Here is a 20458-nt window from a genome sequence, read left to right as displayed (position 1 = left end):
GGCTCCGCGCGCGCGGGGCTATTTTTAGCGCCGGGCGCCGTCACGTGACCGCGGAGTGACGTCACCGAATGTTGTTGTCGGGGCGGGCGGGGCCGCGCGGCGAAGATGGAGGAGGAGGCGGGGGGGCGGCGGGGCGCGCGCCGGGCGGCACCGGGGGGACCCCAGGTACGGGCGGCACCGGGGGGACACCGCGGGGACACCGGGGGGGCCGCATCGGGGCGGGGACCCGCGCCCGGGGGGGGGCTCCGCGGGGTGCGGGACCCCCGGGGGGGGCTCCGTGCGGCGGAGGGGGGGCTGCGATCCCGGAGCTCCGGTGCGGTTCGGGGCCGGGGTGGGGGGGTCTGTGCGATGGGGGTGCGGCTCGGGGGGCGCGGGGTGCCCCGTTGCATTCCTGGGGCGCGCCGTGCGGAGCGGGGGGGGGCCGCATGGGGACCCCCGTGCGGGTTTGGGGGGGCTGCAGCGGGGGGAGCCCTGCGCGGGTCCGGGGGGGCGGAGGGGTCCCGGTGTGCTCGGGGAGGGGCTCCGGTGAGGGGGGGGGGGGGTCCGCTGCGGGTCGGGGTCTGCGCTGGGGGTCCCGGGGCGATCCGGGGCGGGGGCTGCAGGAGGGGACCCCGGTGCGGGAAGGGGGGCTCCTCCTGTGCATTCCGGGGTCCCGGTGCGGCCCCAGGGGGCAGCGCCCGTGCAGCGGGGGGGCCCTGCAGCCCGGACCCTCCCCCTGCGCGGTTCGGGGGAGCCCCGCAGTTTGGGGGGTCCCGCTGCCATCGGGGGGTCCCGCTGCGGTTCGGCGGGGCGCCGCAATGAGCGGTCCCGGCGCGGTTCGGGGGTCCCGGCGCGATGATGGGCCGTGCACGGTGCAGCGGGGGGGGTCCCGGTGCTCTCGGGGGGCTCCCGCAGTGTCGGGGGGCCCGTGCGCGGCACGGCGGCGGCTCCGCAGCGCGGCCGGGGGGGCCGGGGGGGCCCCGCTGCACCGCGCCGGGCTCGGCGCTGCCGCCGGCGCCGCTGCCGTGTGTGTGTCCGTCCCCCCCCCGCCGTGGGGTCCGTCCCGCCGCGTGGCCCTCGCGGGTGACGCCCCCAGACCCCGATCTCGGGGTGACGCCTCGGTCTGGGGGGGTCAGCGTGTGTCCCCCCTCCAGCCGCGTCCTTATGGGGGTCCCATCCGCGTCCCCGTGGGGTGGCACGGCCGAGGGTCGTTCCCCGTTATCCCGCGGTCCCCTCCTTTTCCCGCAGAGCCTTGTCTAACGCTGCCGACCCCCCGGTCCCTTCTGGGGGTGCCCCCAGCCCCCCCATCCCGGCGAGCACCGGAGGGGAGGGGGCCGCATCCTGCCCTGGGTGGGTGCTCGGGGGGGTCGGTGCGGGCTCAGACCCCCCCGTTTGCTGCGGGGCGAGTTTCGGGGGTCCCGCGGCGCTGACAGCGTTTGGTCCCGCAGGGCTCCCGGGCGGCGCGGGCACAGCCCCGGTGCCCCGGCCGGCGCTGACGGACACGCGGCTCTGCGAGCCCCCCCGGCACCCGCGGGCCACCATGGACCCCCAGAGCGACGCAGGTGAGAGCCCGAGGGGGGCTGTGCCCGCTGGGCGCCGCCGTGTCCCCCCTGGGCACTGTGCCCACCGTGTCCCCTATCCCTGCTGTGGCACCCCGCAGATATTGGGGTACCGGGGCCCGCAGCAGCGTTCCGCCCACCGGGGCACATCCGCCCCAAACGGGGGTACCGGGGTCACCCCCTGTCCCCGTTATGCCAGCCGGTGCCGCCGCCGCCCCGCTGGGAGGGGAAACTGAGGCACGGCCGGCGGCCCCGTCGTGGCGCGGCTCACACGTGGCTCTTTATGGCCCCGGGGGCGGGTCCCCGCTGCCCCCCGGGGGTGCCACGCGTGGGGACAGGGACAGCCAGCCGTGCTGGCCGCCGGGGCCGTGCCCGCGCCGTCCCGCCCTGTAATTATCCCGGGGGGAGCTCCGGGCGCGCTGGTGTCCCCCCCCCCGCTGCTCCCGCCCCGAGGGGACACGCGGCAGCGCCGACACCGCGGGGGAAACTGAGGCACGGGGCGGGGGCCGCGTGTCCCCTCTGTCCCCGGGTCCCCGCCGGTGTTGCTGGAGCGCGGCCCGGCCGTGCCTGGCACGGGGCTGGCACGCGGCGCGGTGGCACGGGGACACGGCCGGGGCACCTCTGCCATCCATCCCCGGCCGCTTTCTTTGGGGTCCTGTCCCGCCTTTGGGGCTGTCTGAGGGGGTTTGGGGACCCCTCGGGGGTGGGGACATCGGGGGTGTGGCAGAGGCCACCGCTGTGCTCAGTGGTCCCCGATCACCCCCTGGGGGTCCCCAATCACCCCCTGGGGGTCCCCGATCACCCCCTGGGGGTCCCCGATCACCCCCGGGGGGCTCCGTCACCACCCTGGGGCTCCTTTTCCCAGCCCCATCCCAGAACCGGGGGGTGCCATGGGTGTTGGTCCCATCTCAGGGCGCACCCCTCTCCCTCCTGCAGTTCTGGGGGTCCCCACTGCTGTCCCCAACACCCCCGAGTGTCCCCCGTGTGTGCCACCACCTCTGGGGGGCTCCGCCGCCCGGTTTCCCCGGCTGTGCGCTGCCGCGGGAGCCGGGAGAGGAGCCCCGGTGGGATTTGGGGTGCAGCCCCGGGAAGGGGCTCCGGGAGCCGGGCGGGCCCGTTGCCGTTGCCGTTCCCGCGGCCTCCCGGCCGCCGGCAGCACCAGAAATAACCGGGCTGACGTCAAGGCCCGAAGCACCCCGGGGGGGGCAGCGGGGTGTCCCAGAAATATCCCGGCTATTAAAAGGCTTGGCTCGGGATTAACGCCTGGTAAATAAACGTGGCGCTGCCGTGGGGGGGTTACGCACGGTCTGGGCGCCATAGGGGGGCTCCCCGTGGGTGAAAAGGGGGGGATTCCACGCCTCAGCACGGTGTCACCCCCCGTCCCGCTCAGCATTGTCCCCGCAGAGCCGCCTGGGGACGGCGACCCATCGGGAAATGTGCTGGGCTGGCAGCTGTGCCCCCCACCCAGCCCCTCTTAGGGGGTCTGGAGTGGGATTGGGGGGGTCCCTCGGCCTCCAGGTTCCCAAAATGGGGTTAATCCCCCCCCCCTCAGCACATCCCAGCTTTGGTTCCGGCAGCGCTGATTAACGCGGATTAACGTCCCTGGTAATTAGCGGGATGTGGGGGGTGCCATGGAGCTGGGGGGTCCTGGGGACCCCCAAACCCCCCCCCAGGCAGGGCAGCCCGTGCCCCCCCCCAGCCCCCGGGGCAGTTGTGGGGTGCGGCGGGGTCTGGGGGGGCAGGGACACAGCGCATCCCCTGCTCCCCCCGGCACAATTCCCTATTTATAGCCGGCTCCTCCCGTGCTGTAGCCGGCTATTTCCAGGCGCCAGAGAGAATAGCCTGGATTTGGGGGGGCCCCTCGGCCCTACCCTGCCTGCAGCGGGGGGGCTGCAGTGGCTCTCCCGTCACCCCAAAACCCAGGGATGCTCTGTGACCCCCCCCCCCCCAGCCCCACCTGCTGGGGAGGGATTTGGGGGGCTGCAGTTGGGTTTGGGGGTGCAGGTGGGCCACGCCCCCCCCCATTCCCAGCCCGTTCAGGGGGTCCCGGGTGTCTCTCTGCAGAGGGGGGGTCCGGCCGTGAGCCCCCGCTGGAGCTGCTGCCCCGTGTCCCCCTGCACGCTGCCCTGCCCGCCCCAGGTGAGTGGGGGCGGCCCCCTGTGCCCCCCAAAACCCGGTGAGACCATCCCATACCCGGTGATGCCCCCCAAAACCCGGTGGCACCACCTCAAACCCGGTGACACCACCCCAAACCCGGTGAGATCCCCCAGAACCCGGTGACACCACCCCAAAACCTGGTGAGATCCCCTAAAACCTGGTGACACCCCCCCAAACCCGGTGACACCCCCACACAGGCGTGCAAGGGGGGGAGCTGCTCTTCAGGTGTGTAAGAGGGAGAGCCCCCCCCCCTTGCACAAACGTGTGTGCAAGCACAGGTGCTGCAGCCCTGGGGATCCCCAGCCCCTCCCGTGCCCCCCATTCCATGGGACACCCCCATTGTGCCCACGGGGACCTCTCTGTTTGGGGGGGCCCCGGGCAGCAAGGGGTTAAACTACCAGGAGTACCCCCAAAAACCCCCGGGAGAGCCAAACCCTGGGGCTGGATGGGGCTGGGGGTGGTCGGGGTATTGGGGTGGTCGGGGTATGGGGGTGGTCGGGGTATTGGGGGGGGGTCTGGCTCTTTTTTTGGGGGGGAGGGTGTAGGAGTACCCTGGTGTACCCCCAAATACCCCCCCGGGCAAACCAAACACCGGGATTATATGGGGGTGCTGCTTCTCCTGGGGGGGGTCTGTCTGTCCTGGGGGGTCTGTCTGTCCTTGGGGGGGGTCTGTGCCCCCTCCTCCGTGCCCGGTGACGTCCGTGGGTCCGCGCGGGGACACGTCAGTGCCCGTCAGTGCCCGGGGGAGGGGGCTGGGCTGGGCTGGGCTGGGCTGGGGGGGGGGGGGCGCTCATTGACATGCACCGCGTGCCCCCCCCACCCATTGCCCGCCCCCGCCTTCCCGTGCGCGTGGGGCCACCCCCACCCCCACCCCGACCCTGCGTGTCCCACCCCTCCCCGGCCGTGCCCCCCCCACGGTGGGTGTGGGGGGGATATTTTGGGGGGGGGGTCGTCGGTGTGTGCTGCAGATGGAGGGGTTTGCATTGGCTGAGGCACCCCCGTTTTTATTTTTGGGGCGAGGGGTTAAGTGGGGTAGGGGTTTATCCAGGTTGATGGGGCTGGGGGAGACCCCTGAGAGCTTCCTTGATGCCCCCAACCCTCAGAACCCACCCCAAACCACCACTGACCTCCCCTTCAATGAGTCCCACCCCCCAGCATCACCCCCGGGACGCCCCCAAACCGCTCTGCGCCCCCGGAGCCCCCCAAACCTGCCCCTTGAAGCCCTGCCAGCCCCCTCCATCCCTCCCGGGCTGTCCCCATCCCATTTCCCCCCCGACCCAGCGTGTCCCCATGGAGATGGAGGGGTTTGCATTGGCTGGGGGGACCCCTCGGTTTCATTTTTTGTGGGGGTCGATGCAGGGGGATGGGGCTGGGGGGAGATCCCCGAGGGCTTCCTTGAGGCCCCCAAACCCCAGAACCCACCCCAAACCACCACTGACCCCCCCCATCTTGGAACATCACCCCCAAACCGCTGTGAGCTCACCCCAAAGCTGCCCCTCGGACCCCCCCAGCCCCCTCCATCCCTCCCGGGCTGTCCCCATCCCCTTCTCTCCCTCGCAGCGTGTCCGGCAGGGCCGGAGGGGCCGGGGCCCGAGGCGGGGGTGGACGCGGGGCTGGCGGCGGCGCGGGAGCAGCAGCTGCAGCGGGAGCTGGTGGCCCTGAAGCAGCAGCAGCAGCTCCAGAAGCAGCTGCTCTTCGCCGAGTTCCAGAAGCAGCACGAGCACCTCACCCGCCAGCACCAGGTGCAGCTCCAGAAGCACCTCAAGGTGGGTGGGGGGGGGGGGATTGGGGGTGTGGGGATCTGGGGGGGGATGGAGATGGGGGGTGTCACCCATTGTGGGGGATGGAAATGGGGAGAGGGATACTGGGGTTGATGGGGATGTGGGGTGTCAGTCACTTTGAGGGGATGCTGGGGATGATGGAGATGTGGGGTGTCACCAGCCTGGGACTAATGGGGGTTTTGGAGGGGAACTGGGGATGATGGAGATGTGGGGTGCCACCAATCTGGGGTGACGGAACTGGGGAGAGGGATACTGGGGATGATGGAGATGTGGGGTGTCACCAGTCTGGGACTAATGGGGCTTTTGGAGGAGTATTGGGGATGATGGAGATGTGGGGTGTCACCAGTCTTGGGGGGGAGATGGGGCTTTTGGAGGAGTATTGGGGATGATGGAGCTGCTGAGGGGGATACAGGGAGTGATGGAGCCGTGGGGTGTCACCGATGGAGGGCGAGGGAGCCATCGGGGGGCACACCGGGGGTTCCAGCACCTGCCCTCGGGGCCGGGGGCTCGGGGGGGCTCCCGGGGCCGTTCCCGGGGTGCCACGGCGGTGCCCCCTCCCCACAGCAGCAGCAGGAGGCCCTGGCAGCCCGGCGGCAGCAGGAGCTGGAGCAGCAGCGGCAGCGGGAGCGGCAGGAGCTGGAGCAGCAGCGCCTGGAGCAGCTGCAGAGCCTGCGCCCCAAGGAGCGGGGCCGGGACAGTGAGTGGGGGGGCTGGGGGGGGGATGTGGGGGGGCTGCGCTGCCCCCCTGACCCCCCGTGCTGCCCCCCTGACCCCGCCGTGCCCCCAGGCGCCATCGCCAGCACGGAGGTGAAGCTGAAGCTCCAGGAATTCCTGCTGAGCAAGACGAAGGAGCCGGGCCCCGGCCCCCCCAACCATTCCCTCCCCCAGCACCCCAAATGTTGGTAGGTGCCCCCGAGCCCCCCCAGGACCCCCCCTTAGCCACCCTGGGGGTGACCCGGGTGTCCCAGCGGGGTCTCTGCCACCTTTCCCCCCACCCCTTCCCCTCTCCAGGGCTCACCACACCTCGTTGGACCAGAGTTCCCCCCCCCAGACCGGCAGCCCGGGGACCCCCCCGTCCTACAAGCTCCCCCTCCTCGGCACCTACGACGGCCGGGACGATTTCCCGCTCCGCAAAACCGGTGGGTGGCGGTGACAGCGCCGCGGGGGTGGCACGGTGACACTCCTGGTGGTGGTGGCACGGTGACACTCCTGGTGGTGACACTCCTGGTGGTGGTGGTGGTGACGCCCTTGTGTCCCCAGCGTCCGAGCCCAACCTGAAGGTGCGCTCGCGGCTGAAGCAGAAGGTGGCGGAGCGGAGGAGCAGCCCCCTCCTGCGGCGCCGCGACGGCTCCGTGCTCAGCGCCTTCCGCAAGCGCCACGTGGAGATCACCGGTGCGTGCCGGGGACAGTGGGGACACCGCGGGGACACGGGCTGGCGTCGCTCACGCAGGTCACCAGTGCTTCCCCAGAGCTCCCGTGGCCTCTCGTGGCTGGGGTGACACATGTGGCACGTGCAGGGTGTCAGGGTGTGGCACAATGTGTGACAGAGGGCAGTGTCCTCATGCCCGTGTGACAAGTGTGTCGCACACTGATAGTATGTGACACGGAGCAGTGTCCCCGTGTCCGTGTGACACACGCGTGTCCCACCCACAGTGTCAGGGTGACATAGGGCAGTGCCAGTGTGTGACACACTGTGTGACGTGGGGGGCAATGTCCCCGTGCCTGTGAGACAGAGGGCAGTGTCCCCATGTCCGTGTGACACACACGTGTCCTGCAGTGTCTGTGTGACACAAGGCAGTGTCCCCCTGCCCGCGTGACACATGTGTCCCACGCTGTCAGTGTGACACGGGGCAGTGTCCCCATGCCTGTGTGACATGGAGCAGTGTCCCCATAACTGTGTGACACACGTGTGTGTCCCACACTGTGTGTGTGTGACACAGGGCAGTGTCCCCATGCCCGCGTGACACGTGTCCCACACCATCAGTGTGACACAGGGCAGTGTCCTCATGCCTTTGTGACACACGTGTCCCGCACTGTGTGTACGTGACACAGGGCAGTGTCAGTGTGACATGGAGCAGTGTCCCCGTTCCTGTGTGGCACACTCGTGTCCCTCAGTGTCTGTGTGTGACGCAGAGCAGTGTCCCCATGTCTGTGTGACACCCGTGTCCCCTGCAGCGTCTGTGTGACACAGGGCAGTGTCTGTGTGACACACCTGTGTCCCCATGCCCGTGTGACACCCGTGTCCCCGCAGTGTCAGTGTGACACAGGACAGTGTCAGTGTGACACAGGACAGTGTCAGTGTGACACGCCTGTGTCCCCATGCCCGTGTGACACCCGTGTCCCCCGCAGTGTCTGTGTGACACAGGACAGTGTCAGTGTGACACAGGGCAATGTCAGTGTGACACCCGTGTCCCCCGCAGTGTCTGTGTGACACAGGACAGTGTCACACGCCTGTGTCCCCATGCCCGTGTGACACCCGTGTCCCCGCAGTGTCTGTGTGACACAGGACAGTGTCTGTGTGGCACACCTGTGTCCCCATGCCCGTGTGACACCCATGTCCCCCGCAGTGTCTGTGTGACATGGAGCAGTGTCCCCATGTCAGTGTGACACAGGGCAGTGTCTGTGTGACACCCGTGTCCCCATGCCCGTGTGACACCCGTGTCCCCTGCAGTGTCAGTGTGATACAGGGCAGTGTCAGTGTGACACCCGTGTCCCCGCAGTGTCAGTGTGACACAGGACAGTGTCTGTGTGACACAGGGCAGTGTCAGTGTGACACCCCTGTGTCCCCATGCCCGTGTGACACCCGTGTCCCCGCAGTGTCAGTGTGACACAGGGCAGTGTCAGTGTGACACAGGACAGTGTCAGTGTGACACAGGACAGTGTCAGTGTGACACCCCTGTGTCCCCATGCCCGTGTGACACCCGTGTCCCCGCAGTGTCGTCCGTCTGCAGCAGCGCCCCCGGCTCGGGGCCCAGCTCCCCCAACAGCTCCCACGGTGCCCACAACGGCCTGGCCGCCTCTGTCCCCAACATCCACAGCGAGGTACGGCCCCGTGGGGACAGGGACAGGGATGGGGACACGCGGGTGGCGGGGAGGGTGCCAGCGGTGTCCTGTCCCCACACGTGTTGGTGGCGTGTTTTGTGTCCCTAACGTGTCGGTGGTGTCGTGTTCCCCCACATGTTGGTGGTGTATCCCCACACGCGTTGGTGTCCTGTCTGTCCTGTCCTGTCACCCTCGGGTGTTGATGCCACCTTTGCCGTGTGGTGCCACAGCAGCTCCTGCCCCAGCCCCGCGCCCTGGCCCTGGACGGGGCCCAGCTCAGCCTCTACACGTCCCCATCGCTGCCCAACCTGTCCCTGGGGCTGCAGGCCACTGTCACCGTCACCAGCGCCCACCTCCCCGTGAGTGGGGGCACGGGGACACTGGGCTGGGTGGCACTGGGATCCCGGGTTGGGTGACACGAGGACCCTGGGCTGCTTGGCACTGGGGACCCTGAATTGGGTGACATGAGGACCCCGGGCTGGGTGGCACCGGGACCCTGAACTGGGTGACACTGGGGACCCTGAGCTGGGTGACACTGGGACCCCGGGCTGGGTGGCACCGGGATCCCGGGCTGGGTGGCACTGGGGACCCTGGGCTGGGTGACACGAGGACCCCGGGCTGGGTGACACGAGGACCCTGGGCTGGGTGGCACTGGGACCCTGGGCTGGGTGGCACCAGGACCCTGGGCTGGGTGGCACTGGGGACCCTGGGCTGGGTGGCACTGGGATCCCAGGCTGGGTGGCACCGGGACCCTGAACTGGGTGACACTGGGGACCCCGGGCTGGGTGGCACTGGGGACCCTGGGCTGGGTGGCACCAGGACCCCGGGCTGGGTGGCACTGGGATCCTGGGCTGGGTGACACTGGGGACCCTGGGCTGGGTGACATGAGGACCCTGGGCTGGGTGGCACCGGGACCCCGGGCTGGATGGCACCGGGATCCTGGGCTGGGTGGCACTGGGATCCTGGGCTGGGTGACATGAGGACCCTGGGCTGGGTGGCACTGGAATCCCGGGCTGGGTGGCACTGGGGCTTGGCTGGGGGGACATGGGAATCCCACAGGGACCTGGAACTCCACAGAGGGAACATAAGGCGCCCATGGGGACACGGGGACACTGTGGTGGGTGGCACTGGGATGTGGAACTCCAGGTGGGGGGGATATGGGGATGCAGTGGGGAGTGGCATGAGGGCCTGGCACCCTACAGCAGGAATGTGGGGACCCCGCAGGGGTGGCACAGGGCCCTGGCAGCCCTGGGGTGACATGGGCACCCCCGGTGTCACCGCTGTCCCCGCAGGTGTCCCCCAAGCTGTCGCCGCAGGCGGAGGGCGAGCGGCCGGGGGTGCCCCCGGGGGTGTCCCCGCTGCGCCCCGGGGCCGCCCTCACCGGGAAGTTCCTGAGCACGTCCTCGATCCCGGGCTGCCTGCTGGGGGTGGCCCTGGACGGGGGGGACGCCCCCAGCGGGTCCCCGTCCCTGCTGCAGCACGTGCTGCTGCTGGAGCAGGCGCGGCAGCAGAGCACCCTCATTGCCGGTGAGCCCCAGGCGCCTCGGTGTCCCCTCGGTGTCCCCCCGGTGTCCCCCTGGTCCCCACTCGGTGTCTAGTGTCTCCCTGATCCCTCCTTGGTGTCCCCTCTGTGTCCCCCTGCTCCTCCCTCAGTGTCTCCCTGAGCCATTCTCAGTCCCCCCTCAGTCTCTCCTCAGTGTCCCCCCAATCCCGCCCTCAATGTCCCCCTGGTCCCTCCTCAGTGTCCCCTCAGCGTCCCCCTGCTCCCTCCCTCAATGTCCCCCCAATACCCCCACATTGTCCCCATAACCTCCCCCTCAGTGTTCCCCTGCTCCTTTCTCGGTGTCCCCCTGATCCCCTCTGAATGTCCCCTCAGTGTCCCCCTTATTCCCCCCCCCAGTACTTCCCCAATTTGCCCCCCCGTTTTCCCCCCAGTCCTGCCCAGTTCCCCCAGTTTATCCAGCATTTTCCCAGCGCTTGGGGGGGCCGGGGTGGCTCTGACCGATGTCCCTGTGTCCCCTTAGTGCCCCTGCATGGGCAGTCCCTGCTGGTAACGGGAGATGGATCGGGGGGCTCTGTGGGGCTGGGGGTGACTCTGACCCGGTGTCCCCGTGTCCCCGCAGTGCCCCTGCACGTCCAATCCCCACTAGTGACAGGGGGGCTCTGTGGGGCTGGGGGCGGCTCTGACGGTGTCCCCGTGTCCCCGCAGTGCCCCTGCACGGGCAGTCCCCGCTGGTGGCGGCGGAGCGGGCCGGGGCTGCCCGCGGGGGGGGCAGCAAGCTGCCGCGGCACCACCGGCCCCTGAGCCGCACGCAGTCCTCGCCCCTGCCCCAGAGCCCCCAGGCGCTGCCCCACGGGCCCCTCCAGCAGCACTTCCTGGACAAGCAGCAGCTCCAGCTGGCCAAGGTGGGCGTGGGGGGAGTGTGGGGTGGGTGCTGGGGGAGCTTTGGGGCACCACTGACCCCCAAAATACAGCAGGGGGAGCGGTGCGAGCGGGGGAAACTGAGGCACGGGGTGGGAAACTGGGGAAGGGCTGGACGAAGGTCTGTGGGGTGGCTGGGGTGTGGGATGGGTGTGGGGTGGGCACAGGGGGGCCGTGGGGTGGGCATGGGGCAGGTACGGGGTGTGGGGGCTCACCTAACCCCCGTGCCCCCCAGCTGCTCCCCAAGGGGGCGGAGCTGGCACGGCAGCCCCCCACGCACCCCGAGGAGACGGAGGAGGAGCTGACGGAGCAGCAATCGCCCCCCCCGGGGGACAGGGGCCCCCCCATCGCCCTGGTGTCCCCAGAGGCCCCTGGGGACCCCCCGGAGCAGCCCCAGGAGCCGCAGGGCTGCCAGGAGCCGGGGGACAGCGGGGACGAGGCCCCTGGGGACCCCGACGTCACCGAGCTGGGGGTCACCTACAAGCAGGTGAGACTTTGGGGGGCACCCGGCCCTCCCCAGCTCCCTGAATCCCCCCCAGACCCCAGCTCCGGCACCCCCTGCCCTCCCCCGGCCGTGTCACGCGCGTCCCCCCCGTGTCGGGGACGCTGCAGCCGCAGCGATGACTCCGAGGGTCGGTGACTCATCCCCCCCTCTGTCCCCTGTCCCCGCCGCCCCCACGCCGTGACCCCCCCTCGGTGAGTCAGCCGCCCCCTCCCCTCCCCTCCTGGCCAGGTGTACCCCGAGGCGCCGCTGCAGCTCTTCCCCGCGCCCCCCCTGGGGGTCCTGGCTCTGCCCCACGCCGCCCTCGCCCGCACGCAATCGTCCCCGGCCAGCGTGAAGCCCCCCCAGCCCGAGGGGCCCCCCAAGCACCTCTTCACCACAGGTACGGTACTGGGGGGTGGGGGGGGTCCCTGTGCCTTGGGCTGCTGGGATTTGGGGGGTCCTGTGCCATGGGGAGGGGCAGGGATGGCTGTGTCCCCCCCCTTTCTGTGGTGGGGCTGTGGGTGTTCCTCTCCTGTGGGGTTCCCAATCCTGGGGGGTGCCCAGGGGTCCCCCAGCCCCACAGGGTCCCTCTGTCCTCTGGGGTTCCCAATATTTTGGCACGTCCTGGGGTTCCTCAGTGCCACAGGATCCCTTTGTCCCTGGAGTTGCCCTGCTCCATAGGATCCTTCTGTCCCCTGGGGTTCCAGATATTTTGGAATGTCCTGGGTCCCTCAGTGCCACAGGATCCCTCTGTCACTTGGGATTCCCAATACTTTGAAATGTTCTGGGTCCCCCTACACCACAGGATTCCTCTGTCCCTGGATTCCCAATGCTTTGGGATGTCCTGGGGTCCCTCAACTCCACAGGATCCCTCTGTTCCCTGGGGTTCCCAATACTTTGAAACGTTCTGGGGTCCTCTTACACCGTAGGATCTCTCTGTCCCCTGGGGTTCCCAATATTTTGGAATGTCCTGGGGTCCCTCTATAGCAAAGGATCCCTCTGTTCCTTGGGGTTCCCAATATTTTGGACTGCCCTGGGGTCCCTCTATAGCAAAGGATCCCTCTGTTCCCTGGGGTTCCCAATACCTGGGGGTGCCTGCTGTCCCCCCATCCCACGGATTCCCTTTGTCTCCCGGGCTTCCCCACACTTTGGGGTGCCCTGTACCCCCGGGATCCCCCTTCCCCCGGGGGTGTCCGGGGGTGCCAGCTGTGCCAGCTGTGCCGTGCCAGGTGTGGTGTACGACACGTTCATGCTGAAGCACCAGTGCACCTGCGGCAACACCACCATCCACCCCGAGCACGCCGGCCGCATCCAGAGCATCTGGTCCCGGCTGCAGGAGACGGGGCTGCTGGGCAAGTGTGAGGTGAGGAGGGGTCCCCCATGTCCTGGGGGGGGTCAGGACGGCGTGGGGAGCCCGGGGGGCTCAGCCTGTGCCCCTCCCCAGCGGATCCGGGGCAGGAAGGCGACGCTGGAGGAGATCCAGACGGTGCACTCGGAGCACCACGCGCTGCTCTACGGCACCAGCCCGCTGAACCGCCAGAAACTGGACAGCAAAAAGCTGCTGGGTGGGTGCTGGGGGGGCTTCTGGTGCCTGGGACCCCCCTCTCTAGAGCTGGGGTCACCTTGGTGCCCTGCTCCTTGTGATCCCTCTGTTCCCTGTGGGTCTCCATCTCCAGGAGGGTCTGTGTCCCATGGAGGGTTCCAGTCCTTGGGGTGTTCAGGGGTCCCATGGGATCCCTCTGTCCTTGGGGCTCCCCCATCCCTTGGGGTGTCTGGGGTTCCTCCTGTCCCATGGGATCCCTCTGTCCTTGGGGCTCCCCCATCCCTTGGGGTGCCTGGGGTTCCCCCATCCCACAGGCTCCTTGTCCCCTGGCATTCCCAATCCCTTGGGGTGCCCAAGGGTGCCCTTTTCCCATGGGATCCCCCATCCCCTGGTGTTCCCAATCCCTTGGGGTGCCCTTTTCCCATGGGATCACCCATCCCCTGGTGTTCCCAATCCCTTGGGGTGCCTTTTCCCCATGGGATCACCCTGTCCCCTGGGATTCCCAATCCTTTGGGGGTGCCTGGGGTTCCTCCTGTCCCACAGCGTGTCCCGTTGGCTCCTTGTCCCCTGGCATTCCCAATCCCTTGGGGTGCCCAAGGGTGCCCTTTTCCCATGGGATCCCCCATCCCCTGGCGTTCCCAATCCCTTGGGGTGCCCAAGGGTGCCCTTTTCCCATGGGATCACCCTGTCCCCTGGGGCTCCCCCATCCCTTGGGGTGCCTGGGGTTCCTCCTGTCCCATGGGATCCCCCATCCCCTGGCGTTCCCAATCCCTTGGGGCGCTCAGAGGCCCCGTTACCCCACGGGACCCCTGTGTCCCCTTGTCCCCATGACCCCTTGTCCCCGCAGGTCCCATCACCCCGAAGACGTACGCGGTGCTGCCGTGCGGGGGCATCGGGGTGAGTGTGGGGCAGGCCTGGGGGCGTCCCCGGGGTGGCCGTGCCCCCGTGACCCCCGGTGTCCCCGCAGGTGGACAGTGACACGGTGTGGAACGAGCTGCACTCGTCCAGCGCCGTGCGCACGGCCGTGGGCTGCCTGCTCGAGCTGGCCTTCAAGGTGGCCGCAGGGGAGGTCAAGGTGAGCGGGTGGCACTGTCACTCTGTCACCCTGCCTGCCTGCCTGCACGTGTCCCTCCCTGTCCTGTGCGCGTCCTTGTGTCCCAGTTGTGCCCCAGTGCCACACGTGTCTGTGTCACACACACACATCCCTGTGTCCCACACATGTCCCTCCCCGTCCCATGCATGTCTGTGTCCCAGTTGTCCCCAATGCCACACTTGTCTGTGTCACACACACATCCCTGTGTGTCCCAGGCGTGTCCCTTTGTCCCAGTTGTCCCCAATGCCACACTTGTCTGTGTCACACACACATCCCTGTGTGTCCCATGCGTGTCCCTGTGTCCCAGTTGTCCCCAATGGCACACTTGTCTGTGTCACACACACATGTCCCTCTGTGTCCCAGGCGTGTCCCTTTGTCCCAGTTGTCCCCAATGGCACACTTGTCTGTGTCACACACGCATGTCCCTCTGTCTCCCATGCATGTCCCTTTGTCCCAGTTGTCCCCAATGGCACACTTGTCTGTGTCACACACACATGTCCCTCTGTGTCCCAGGCGTGTCCCTTTGTCCCAGTTGTCCCCAATGCCACACTTGTCTGTGTCACACACACATCCCTGTGTGTCCCACCTGTGTCCCAGTTGTCCCCAACGCCACACTTGTCTGTGTCACACACATGTCCCTCTGTGTCCCTCTCTGTCCCCCAGAACGGCTTCGCTGTCATCCGCCCCCCAGGCCACCACGCTGAGGAGTCCACGGCCATGTGAGTACAGGGACAGGCTGGGACCCTCACCCAGGGCCACCCCCTGCCCAGTGCCACCCCCTCCCCTGATGTCCCTTGTCCCCAGGGGCTTTTGCTTCTTCAACTCAGTGGCCATCTCGGCCAAGCTGCTGCAGCAGCGGCTCAGCGTGGGCAGGATCCTCATCGTGGACTGGGTAAGGGGGGCACAGGGGTGACCCCACAGGCCTTGGGGGTGGCCGTGGGGGTGTCCCTGACCCCCGGGTGCCCCCCCAGGACATCCACCACGGCAACGGGACCCAGCAGGCCTTCTACAGCGACCCGCACGTGCTCTACATCTCCCTGCACCGCTACGACGACGGCAACTTCTTCCCGGGCAGCGGCGCCCCCGAGGAGGTACCGGGGGGGGGTTTGGGGTGTGGGGGGGTCCCTCCGTGCCCCCCCGAGGCACAGGGGCTCACCCGTGGCTGTGCCCAGGTGGGCAGCGGGCTGGGCGTGGGCTACAACATCAACATCGCCTGGACCGGCGGCGTGGACCCCCCGATCGGGGACGTGGAGTACCTGACAGCCTTCAGGTGGGGGGGCTGCGCCTGGGGGGGCTCCACGGCCATTGGGGGGCTCTGCCTCGGGGGGTTCCTGAGCCCTTGGGGGGTTCCTGAGCCCTTGGGGTGCGTCTGTCCTATGGGAGGGGTCCCTGTGTCCTTGGGGAAGGGTCTCTGTGCAGTGGGGAGGGGTCCCTGCACACCTTGGGGAGTTCTGCTCACCTTGGGGGGGATCCCTGCTCACCTTGGGGAGTCCTGCTCACTTCGGGGGGGTCCTTGCACACCCTGGGGAGGTCCCTGTGCACCTTGGGGGGGTCCATGAACACCTTGGTGGGGGGGTCCTTGCTCCCTGTCGGTCTCCCCGAGTTCTGGGCTGTCCCTGTGCTCTGGGAGGATGTCCCCATGTCCTGGGGGGTGTCCCCGTCCTCCCGGGGGGCTCCCCCAGCGCTGGGGGGGGGGTCCCGAGCCGCCGCTGCCCCCTCCCAGGACGGTGGTGATGCCCATTGCCAAGGAGTTCTCCCCGGAGCTGGTGCTGGTCTCTGCCGGCTTCGACGCCGTCGAGGGCCACCTGTCCCCTCTCGGTGGCTACTCTGTCACCGCCAAGTGTGAGTGGGGGTCTGGGGGCATTCTGGGGGTCTGGGGGTGGGACCCCTGCCCTGGCACCCCTCACCCTGTGCCCCCCCCAGGTTTCGGGCACCTGACCAAGCAGCTGATGATGCTGGCGGGCGGCCGGGTGGTGCTGGCGCTGGAGGGGGGACACGACCTGACGGCCATCTGCGACGCCTCCGAGGCCTGTGTCACCGCCCTGCTGGGCCTCGAGGTACAGGGGGACACCCCTGGGGTCACCCCGAGCCCCCCAGCCCTTCCCTGGGGGCGTGCTGGGGCTCACACCCCGTGTCGTGCCTCAGTTTCCCCTCGTTGGTTGGTGAGGGGCTCTTGTTTCATCTCTGCTGTGGCTTTGGGGGGGCTGTTGGCAGTTTGGGGGCGCCGGTGGCAGTCTGGGTGTTCCGGTGGCAGTCTGAGGATGCTGGTGGCACTTTTGGGGGTCTGACAAGGTGTCCCCCCCCCCAGCTGGAGCCCCTGGACCCAGCCCTGCTGCAGCAGAAGCCCAACGCGAACGCGGTGGCCACGCTGGAGAAGGTCATCGAGATCCAGAGTGAGGACGGGGGCACGGGGGGTCCCCAGGGGTCCCTGGGGCCGGCTCTGTCACAGGGGGGACACGGGGGGTCCCTGAGGGGTCCCTGGGGCTGGCTCTGTCATGGAGGGGACACGGGAGGTCCCCGAGGGGTCCCTGGGACCGGTTCTGTCACAGGGGGAACACAGGAGGGACACAGGGGCTCAGTGCCCGCTCGGTGCCAGCCCTGTCCCTGTCCCCAGGCTGGCACTGGGGCTCTGTCACAGGGACATGGGGCTCGGTGCCCGCTCGGTGCCAGCCCTGTCGCTGTCCCTGTCCCCAGGCCGGCACTGGGGCTCTGTCACAGGGACACAGGGGCTCAGTGCCCGCTCGGTGCCAGCCCTGTCCCTGTCCCTGTCCCCAGGCCGGCACTGGGGCTCTGTCACAGGGACACAGGGGCTCAGTGCCCGCTCGGTGCCAGCCCTGTCCCTGTCCCCAGGCTGGCACTGGGGCTCTGTCACAGGGGGACACGGGGGGTCCCTGCCCGCTCGGTGCCAGCCCTGTCCCTGTCCCCAGGCCGGCACTGGGGCTTTGTCACAGGGGGACACGAGGCTCAGTGCCTGCTCGGTGCCAGCCCTGTCCCCGTCCCCGTCCCTGTCCCCAGGCCAGCACTGGGGCTCTGTCACAGGGACACAGGGGCTCGGTGCCCGCTCGGTGCCAGCCCTGTCCCTGTCCCTGTCCCCAGGCCGGCACTGGGGCTCTGTCACAGGGACACAGGGGCTCAGTGCCCGCTCGGTGCCAGCCCTGTCCCTGTCCCCGTCCCTGTCCCCAGGCCGGCACTGGGGCTCTGTCACAGGGACACAGGGGCTCAGTGCCCGCTCGGTGCCAGCCCTGTCCCTGTCCCCAGGCCGGCACTGGGGCTCTGTCACAGGGACACAGGGCTCAGTGCCCGCTCGGTGCCAGCCCTGTCCCTGTCGCTGTCGCTGTCCCCAGGCCGGCACTGGGGCTCTGTCACAGGGACACAGGGGCTCGGTGCCCGCTCGGTGCCAGCCCTGTCCCTGTCGCTGTCCCCAGGCCGGCACTGGGGCTCTGTCCGGCGCTTTGCCGCCGCCGTGGGCCGGTCCCTGCTGGAGGCGCAGCGTGGGGACACCGAGGAGGCCGAGACGGTGACAGCCATGGCCCTGCTGTCCGTGGGGGCCGAGCACGGCAGGACAGAGCCACAGGCCAGGTACGGCCTGGGGACACAGGGGGACACGGGGAGGGTGTGACACTGGGGGACACAGAGGGGGGACACGGGGCTGTGTGACAGTGGGGGACACGGAGCGTGTATGACACTGAGGGACATGGGGGGTGTGTGACAATGGGGGACACGGGGCTGTGTGACAATGGGGGACATTGCACTTCGGCCATAATAATCCCCTGTACCGATACAAGCTGGGGATGGAGTGGCTGGATAGTGCCCAGGTGGAAAGGGACCTGGGGGTGCTGGTTGACAGTCGATTGAATATGAGCCAGCAGTGTGCCCAGGTAGCCAAGAGGGCCAATGCCATCCTGGCCAGTATCAGAAATGGAGTGGCCAGCAGGAACAGAGAGGTCATTCTTCCCCTGTACTCGGCACTGGTGAGGCCTCACTTAGAGTATTGCATCCAGTTCTGGGCCCCTCACTTCAGGAGGGACGTCGAGTTACTTGAGCGTGTCCAGAGGAGAGCAACGAAACTAATAAAGGGCTTGGAACACAAGCCATATGAAGAGCGACTGAGGGAGCTGGGGTTGTTCAGCCTGGAGAAAAGGAGACTAAGGGGCGACCTCATCACTCTCTACAACTTCCTGAAGGGTGGCTGTAGTGAGCTGGGGGTCGGCCTCTTTCTCCGGGCGACAACGGATAGAACAAGAGGACACAGTCTCAAGTTGCGTCAAGGTAGATGTAAGTTAGAAGTAAGAAGAAAATACTTCACAGAAAGAGTGGTCAGAAACTGGAATCATTTACCTAGTGAGGTGGTGGAGGCATCATCCCTTGAAGAATTTAAAAAAAGACTGGATGTGGCACTTGCTGCCATGATCTAGTTGAACAGTTAGAACATCGGCTGGACTAGATGATCTTATAGGTCTCTTCCAGTCTTGAAAATTCTGTGATTCTGTGATTCTGTGACACGGGGCTGTGTGACAATGGGGGACACAGAGGGGGGACACGGGGCTGTGTGACAATGGGGGACACGGGGGGTGTGTGACAATGGGGGACACGGGGCTGTGTGACAATGGGGGACATGGGGGGGTGTATGACACTGAGGGACACGGGGCTGTGTGACAATGGGACATGGGGGGGATGTGACCCTGGGGGACACTGAGGGGTACGAATGGAGCCAGGTGTGACACTGAGGGGACATGGGGGACACGAGGGGGTGGTGAATGGAGCTGGATGTGACACTGGGGGGACACAGGGGACACAGAGGAGTGTGTGACACTGGGGGGACACAGGGGGACAAGAGGACACAGGATGGGGCAGAATGGAGCCGGGTGTGACACTGGGGGGGAACATGGGGGACACAGGGGGATGTGAGGGACATGGAGAGGGTGTGACATGAGGGACATGGGGATGATGTGACATTTGGTGACAGGGGGGACACAGAGGGTGTGTGACACTAGGAAACAGGGGGGTGTGAATGGAGCCAGGTGTGACACGGTGGGACACAGGGGTGTGAATGGAGCCAGGGGTGACACTGGGGGTGTGACACATGTCCCCATGGGGGATGACAGCCACTTGTCCCTGCCCTGCCCAGGCCAGCAGAGGAGCCCATGGAGGCCGAGCCCACGCTCTGACCCGCCCGCCTCATCCACCAAACCAAGGAACACCTGGAAGAGATGAAAAACACACAAAGGAAAAAAAAAAAAAATCACAGTAAAAGGAAAAAAAAAAAAAATCCAAAACACACACACACAAAAACAAAAAACACTAAAAAAAAAAAAAGACAAAAAAAAAAAAAAAAAAGGCAGAAAAATCGAAAGGAAAACCTGAAAAAAAAAAAAAAGAGGAAAATATTTTCTTTTTCTATTAAAAAGAGGAGAAAAACACAAAAAAATCCCCCAGCCCGTCCTGTGCCCCCGGCTCCCCGCGGTGTTTGCGGTCGTGTCTCTTGTGCAGCAGCAGTTCCACCAGCACCCCCTGTCCCCCGTGTCCCCCCGTGTCCCCAAATGTCCCCTGTGTCCATCAGGTCCCCCCTGGGGCTCCTCGAGATTGTTTTTTAGGGTTTTTTCCTTATTTTCCCCCCATTTTTGTGTCTCCCCACCTCGTTCCCTCCCTGGCTCCAGCTCTGTCCCCCCCTGGGGGAGGCAATGGGAAATATTCGTGCCTTTAAGTAAGTATTTTTTTTTTAATGCCTTAATTTCCCTTCATTTTGGGTTTTTTCTTAATTTTCTTGGGTTTTTTTTGTTTTCCCTTCGGCCTCCCCATTTTGGATGGGGACAGGAGACAAAGGGACGAGCCCTTGTCCCCCAAACCCCCCCTCTGTCACTTTGTCACCCCTTTGTTGGGATCAAATTTATCCTTATAGGAGAGGGAAAAACAAACAAAAAAAAAGAGAAAAACAAAAAAAAAAAAAAACAAAAAAAGAGGGAAAACCACTTTATTTTCCTGTTTTGTCACCAGCCTGAGGGGCCTCGGAGCGATTTTAGCTTTAAAAGAGAGAAAACCACCCAACCCCCCCCAAAAAAAAAGGGATATAATTTTATTACAGATGGATTATTTAATAGTATTTTTTTAATGGGGGGGCGGAGGGGGGGGCTGGCACAGGGACAGTCGTGGGTTAAATTATTCCGGGGGTTGGGGGGTGGGGGGGTTTGGGGTGGTCCCAAATTAGGACAGAGGGCTCAGGGTGTCCTTGTCACCTCTCCTGGGGGAAGGACCCGGCTTTGGGGGGGATCGTGCGTGTCCCCAACTTTGGGGACACCCCGAGTGTGTGGGGATCCCCCTCCCATCCCAGGAGAGGAAAACCCCTCTGGATTTGGGGGGGATGAGAGTCTCCGGCCCCCCCCCCCCCCCCGGCTTGCTTT

General features: G+C 66.9%; 1 protein-coding gene across 5 annotated transcripts; it reads left to right on the top strand.

Moving 5' to 3' along the window:
• Positions 1 to 150: 150 nt before the first annotated feature.
• HDAC5 (histone deacetylase 5) lies at positions 151 to 19391 on the top strand. Of its 5 annotated transcripts, none has more exons than XM_058041689.1 (27): positions 151 to 165; positions 1428 to 1541; positions 3603 to 3677; positions 5256 to 5461; positions 6044 to 6173; positions 6264 to 6378; positions 6488 to 6615; positions 6737 to 6868; positions 8412 to 8518; positions 8752 to 8877; positions 9811 to 10045; positions 10728 to 10924; positions 11176 to 11427; positions 11674 to 11824; positions 12654 to 12787; positions 12869 to 12989; positions 13815 to 13864; positions 13935 to 14042; positions 14724 to 14779; positions 14865 to 14952; positions 15032 to 15151; positions 15233 to 15330; positions 15784 to 15902; positions 15984 to 16117; positions 16369 to 16453; positions 17486 to 17639; positions 19189 to 19391. In XM_058041689.1, the coding sequence occupies exons 2-27, from the start codon at positions 1520 to 1522 to the stop codon at positions 19226 to 19228; spliced, it is 3183 nt and encodes a 1060-aa protein (XP_057897672.1). In that variant the 5' UTR covers positions 151 to 165; positions 1428 to 1519; the 3' UTR covers positions 19229 to 19391. The 5 variants fall into 5 exon arrangements, with proteins under 5 accessions (XP_057897672.1, XP_057897670.1, XP_057897669.1 ...); XM_058041687.1 differs by having other exon boundaries at positions 8749 to 8877; XM_058041686.1 differs by having other exon boundaries at positions 6041 to 6173.
• The last annotated feature ends 1067 nt before the right edge of the window (positions 19392 to 20458 follow it).

Source organism: Melospiza georgiana, chromosome 28 (assembly GCF_028018845.1).
Source record: "Melospiza georgiana isolate bMelGeo1 chromosome 28, bMelGeo1.pri, whole genome shotgun sequence".
NCBI classification, from domain to species: Eukaryota; Metazoa; Chordata; class Aves; order Passeriformes; family Passerellidae; genus Melospiza; species Melospiza georgiana.
This window is presented reverse-complemented; position numbering and strand designations above follow the sequence as displayed.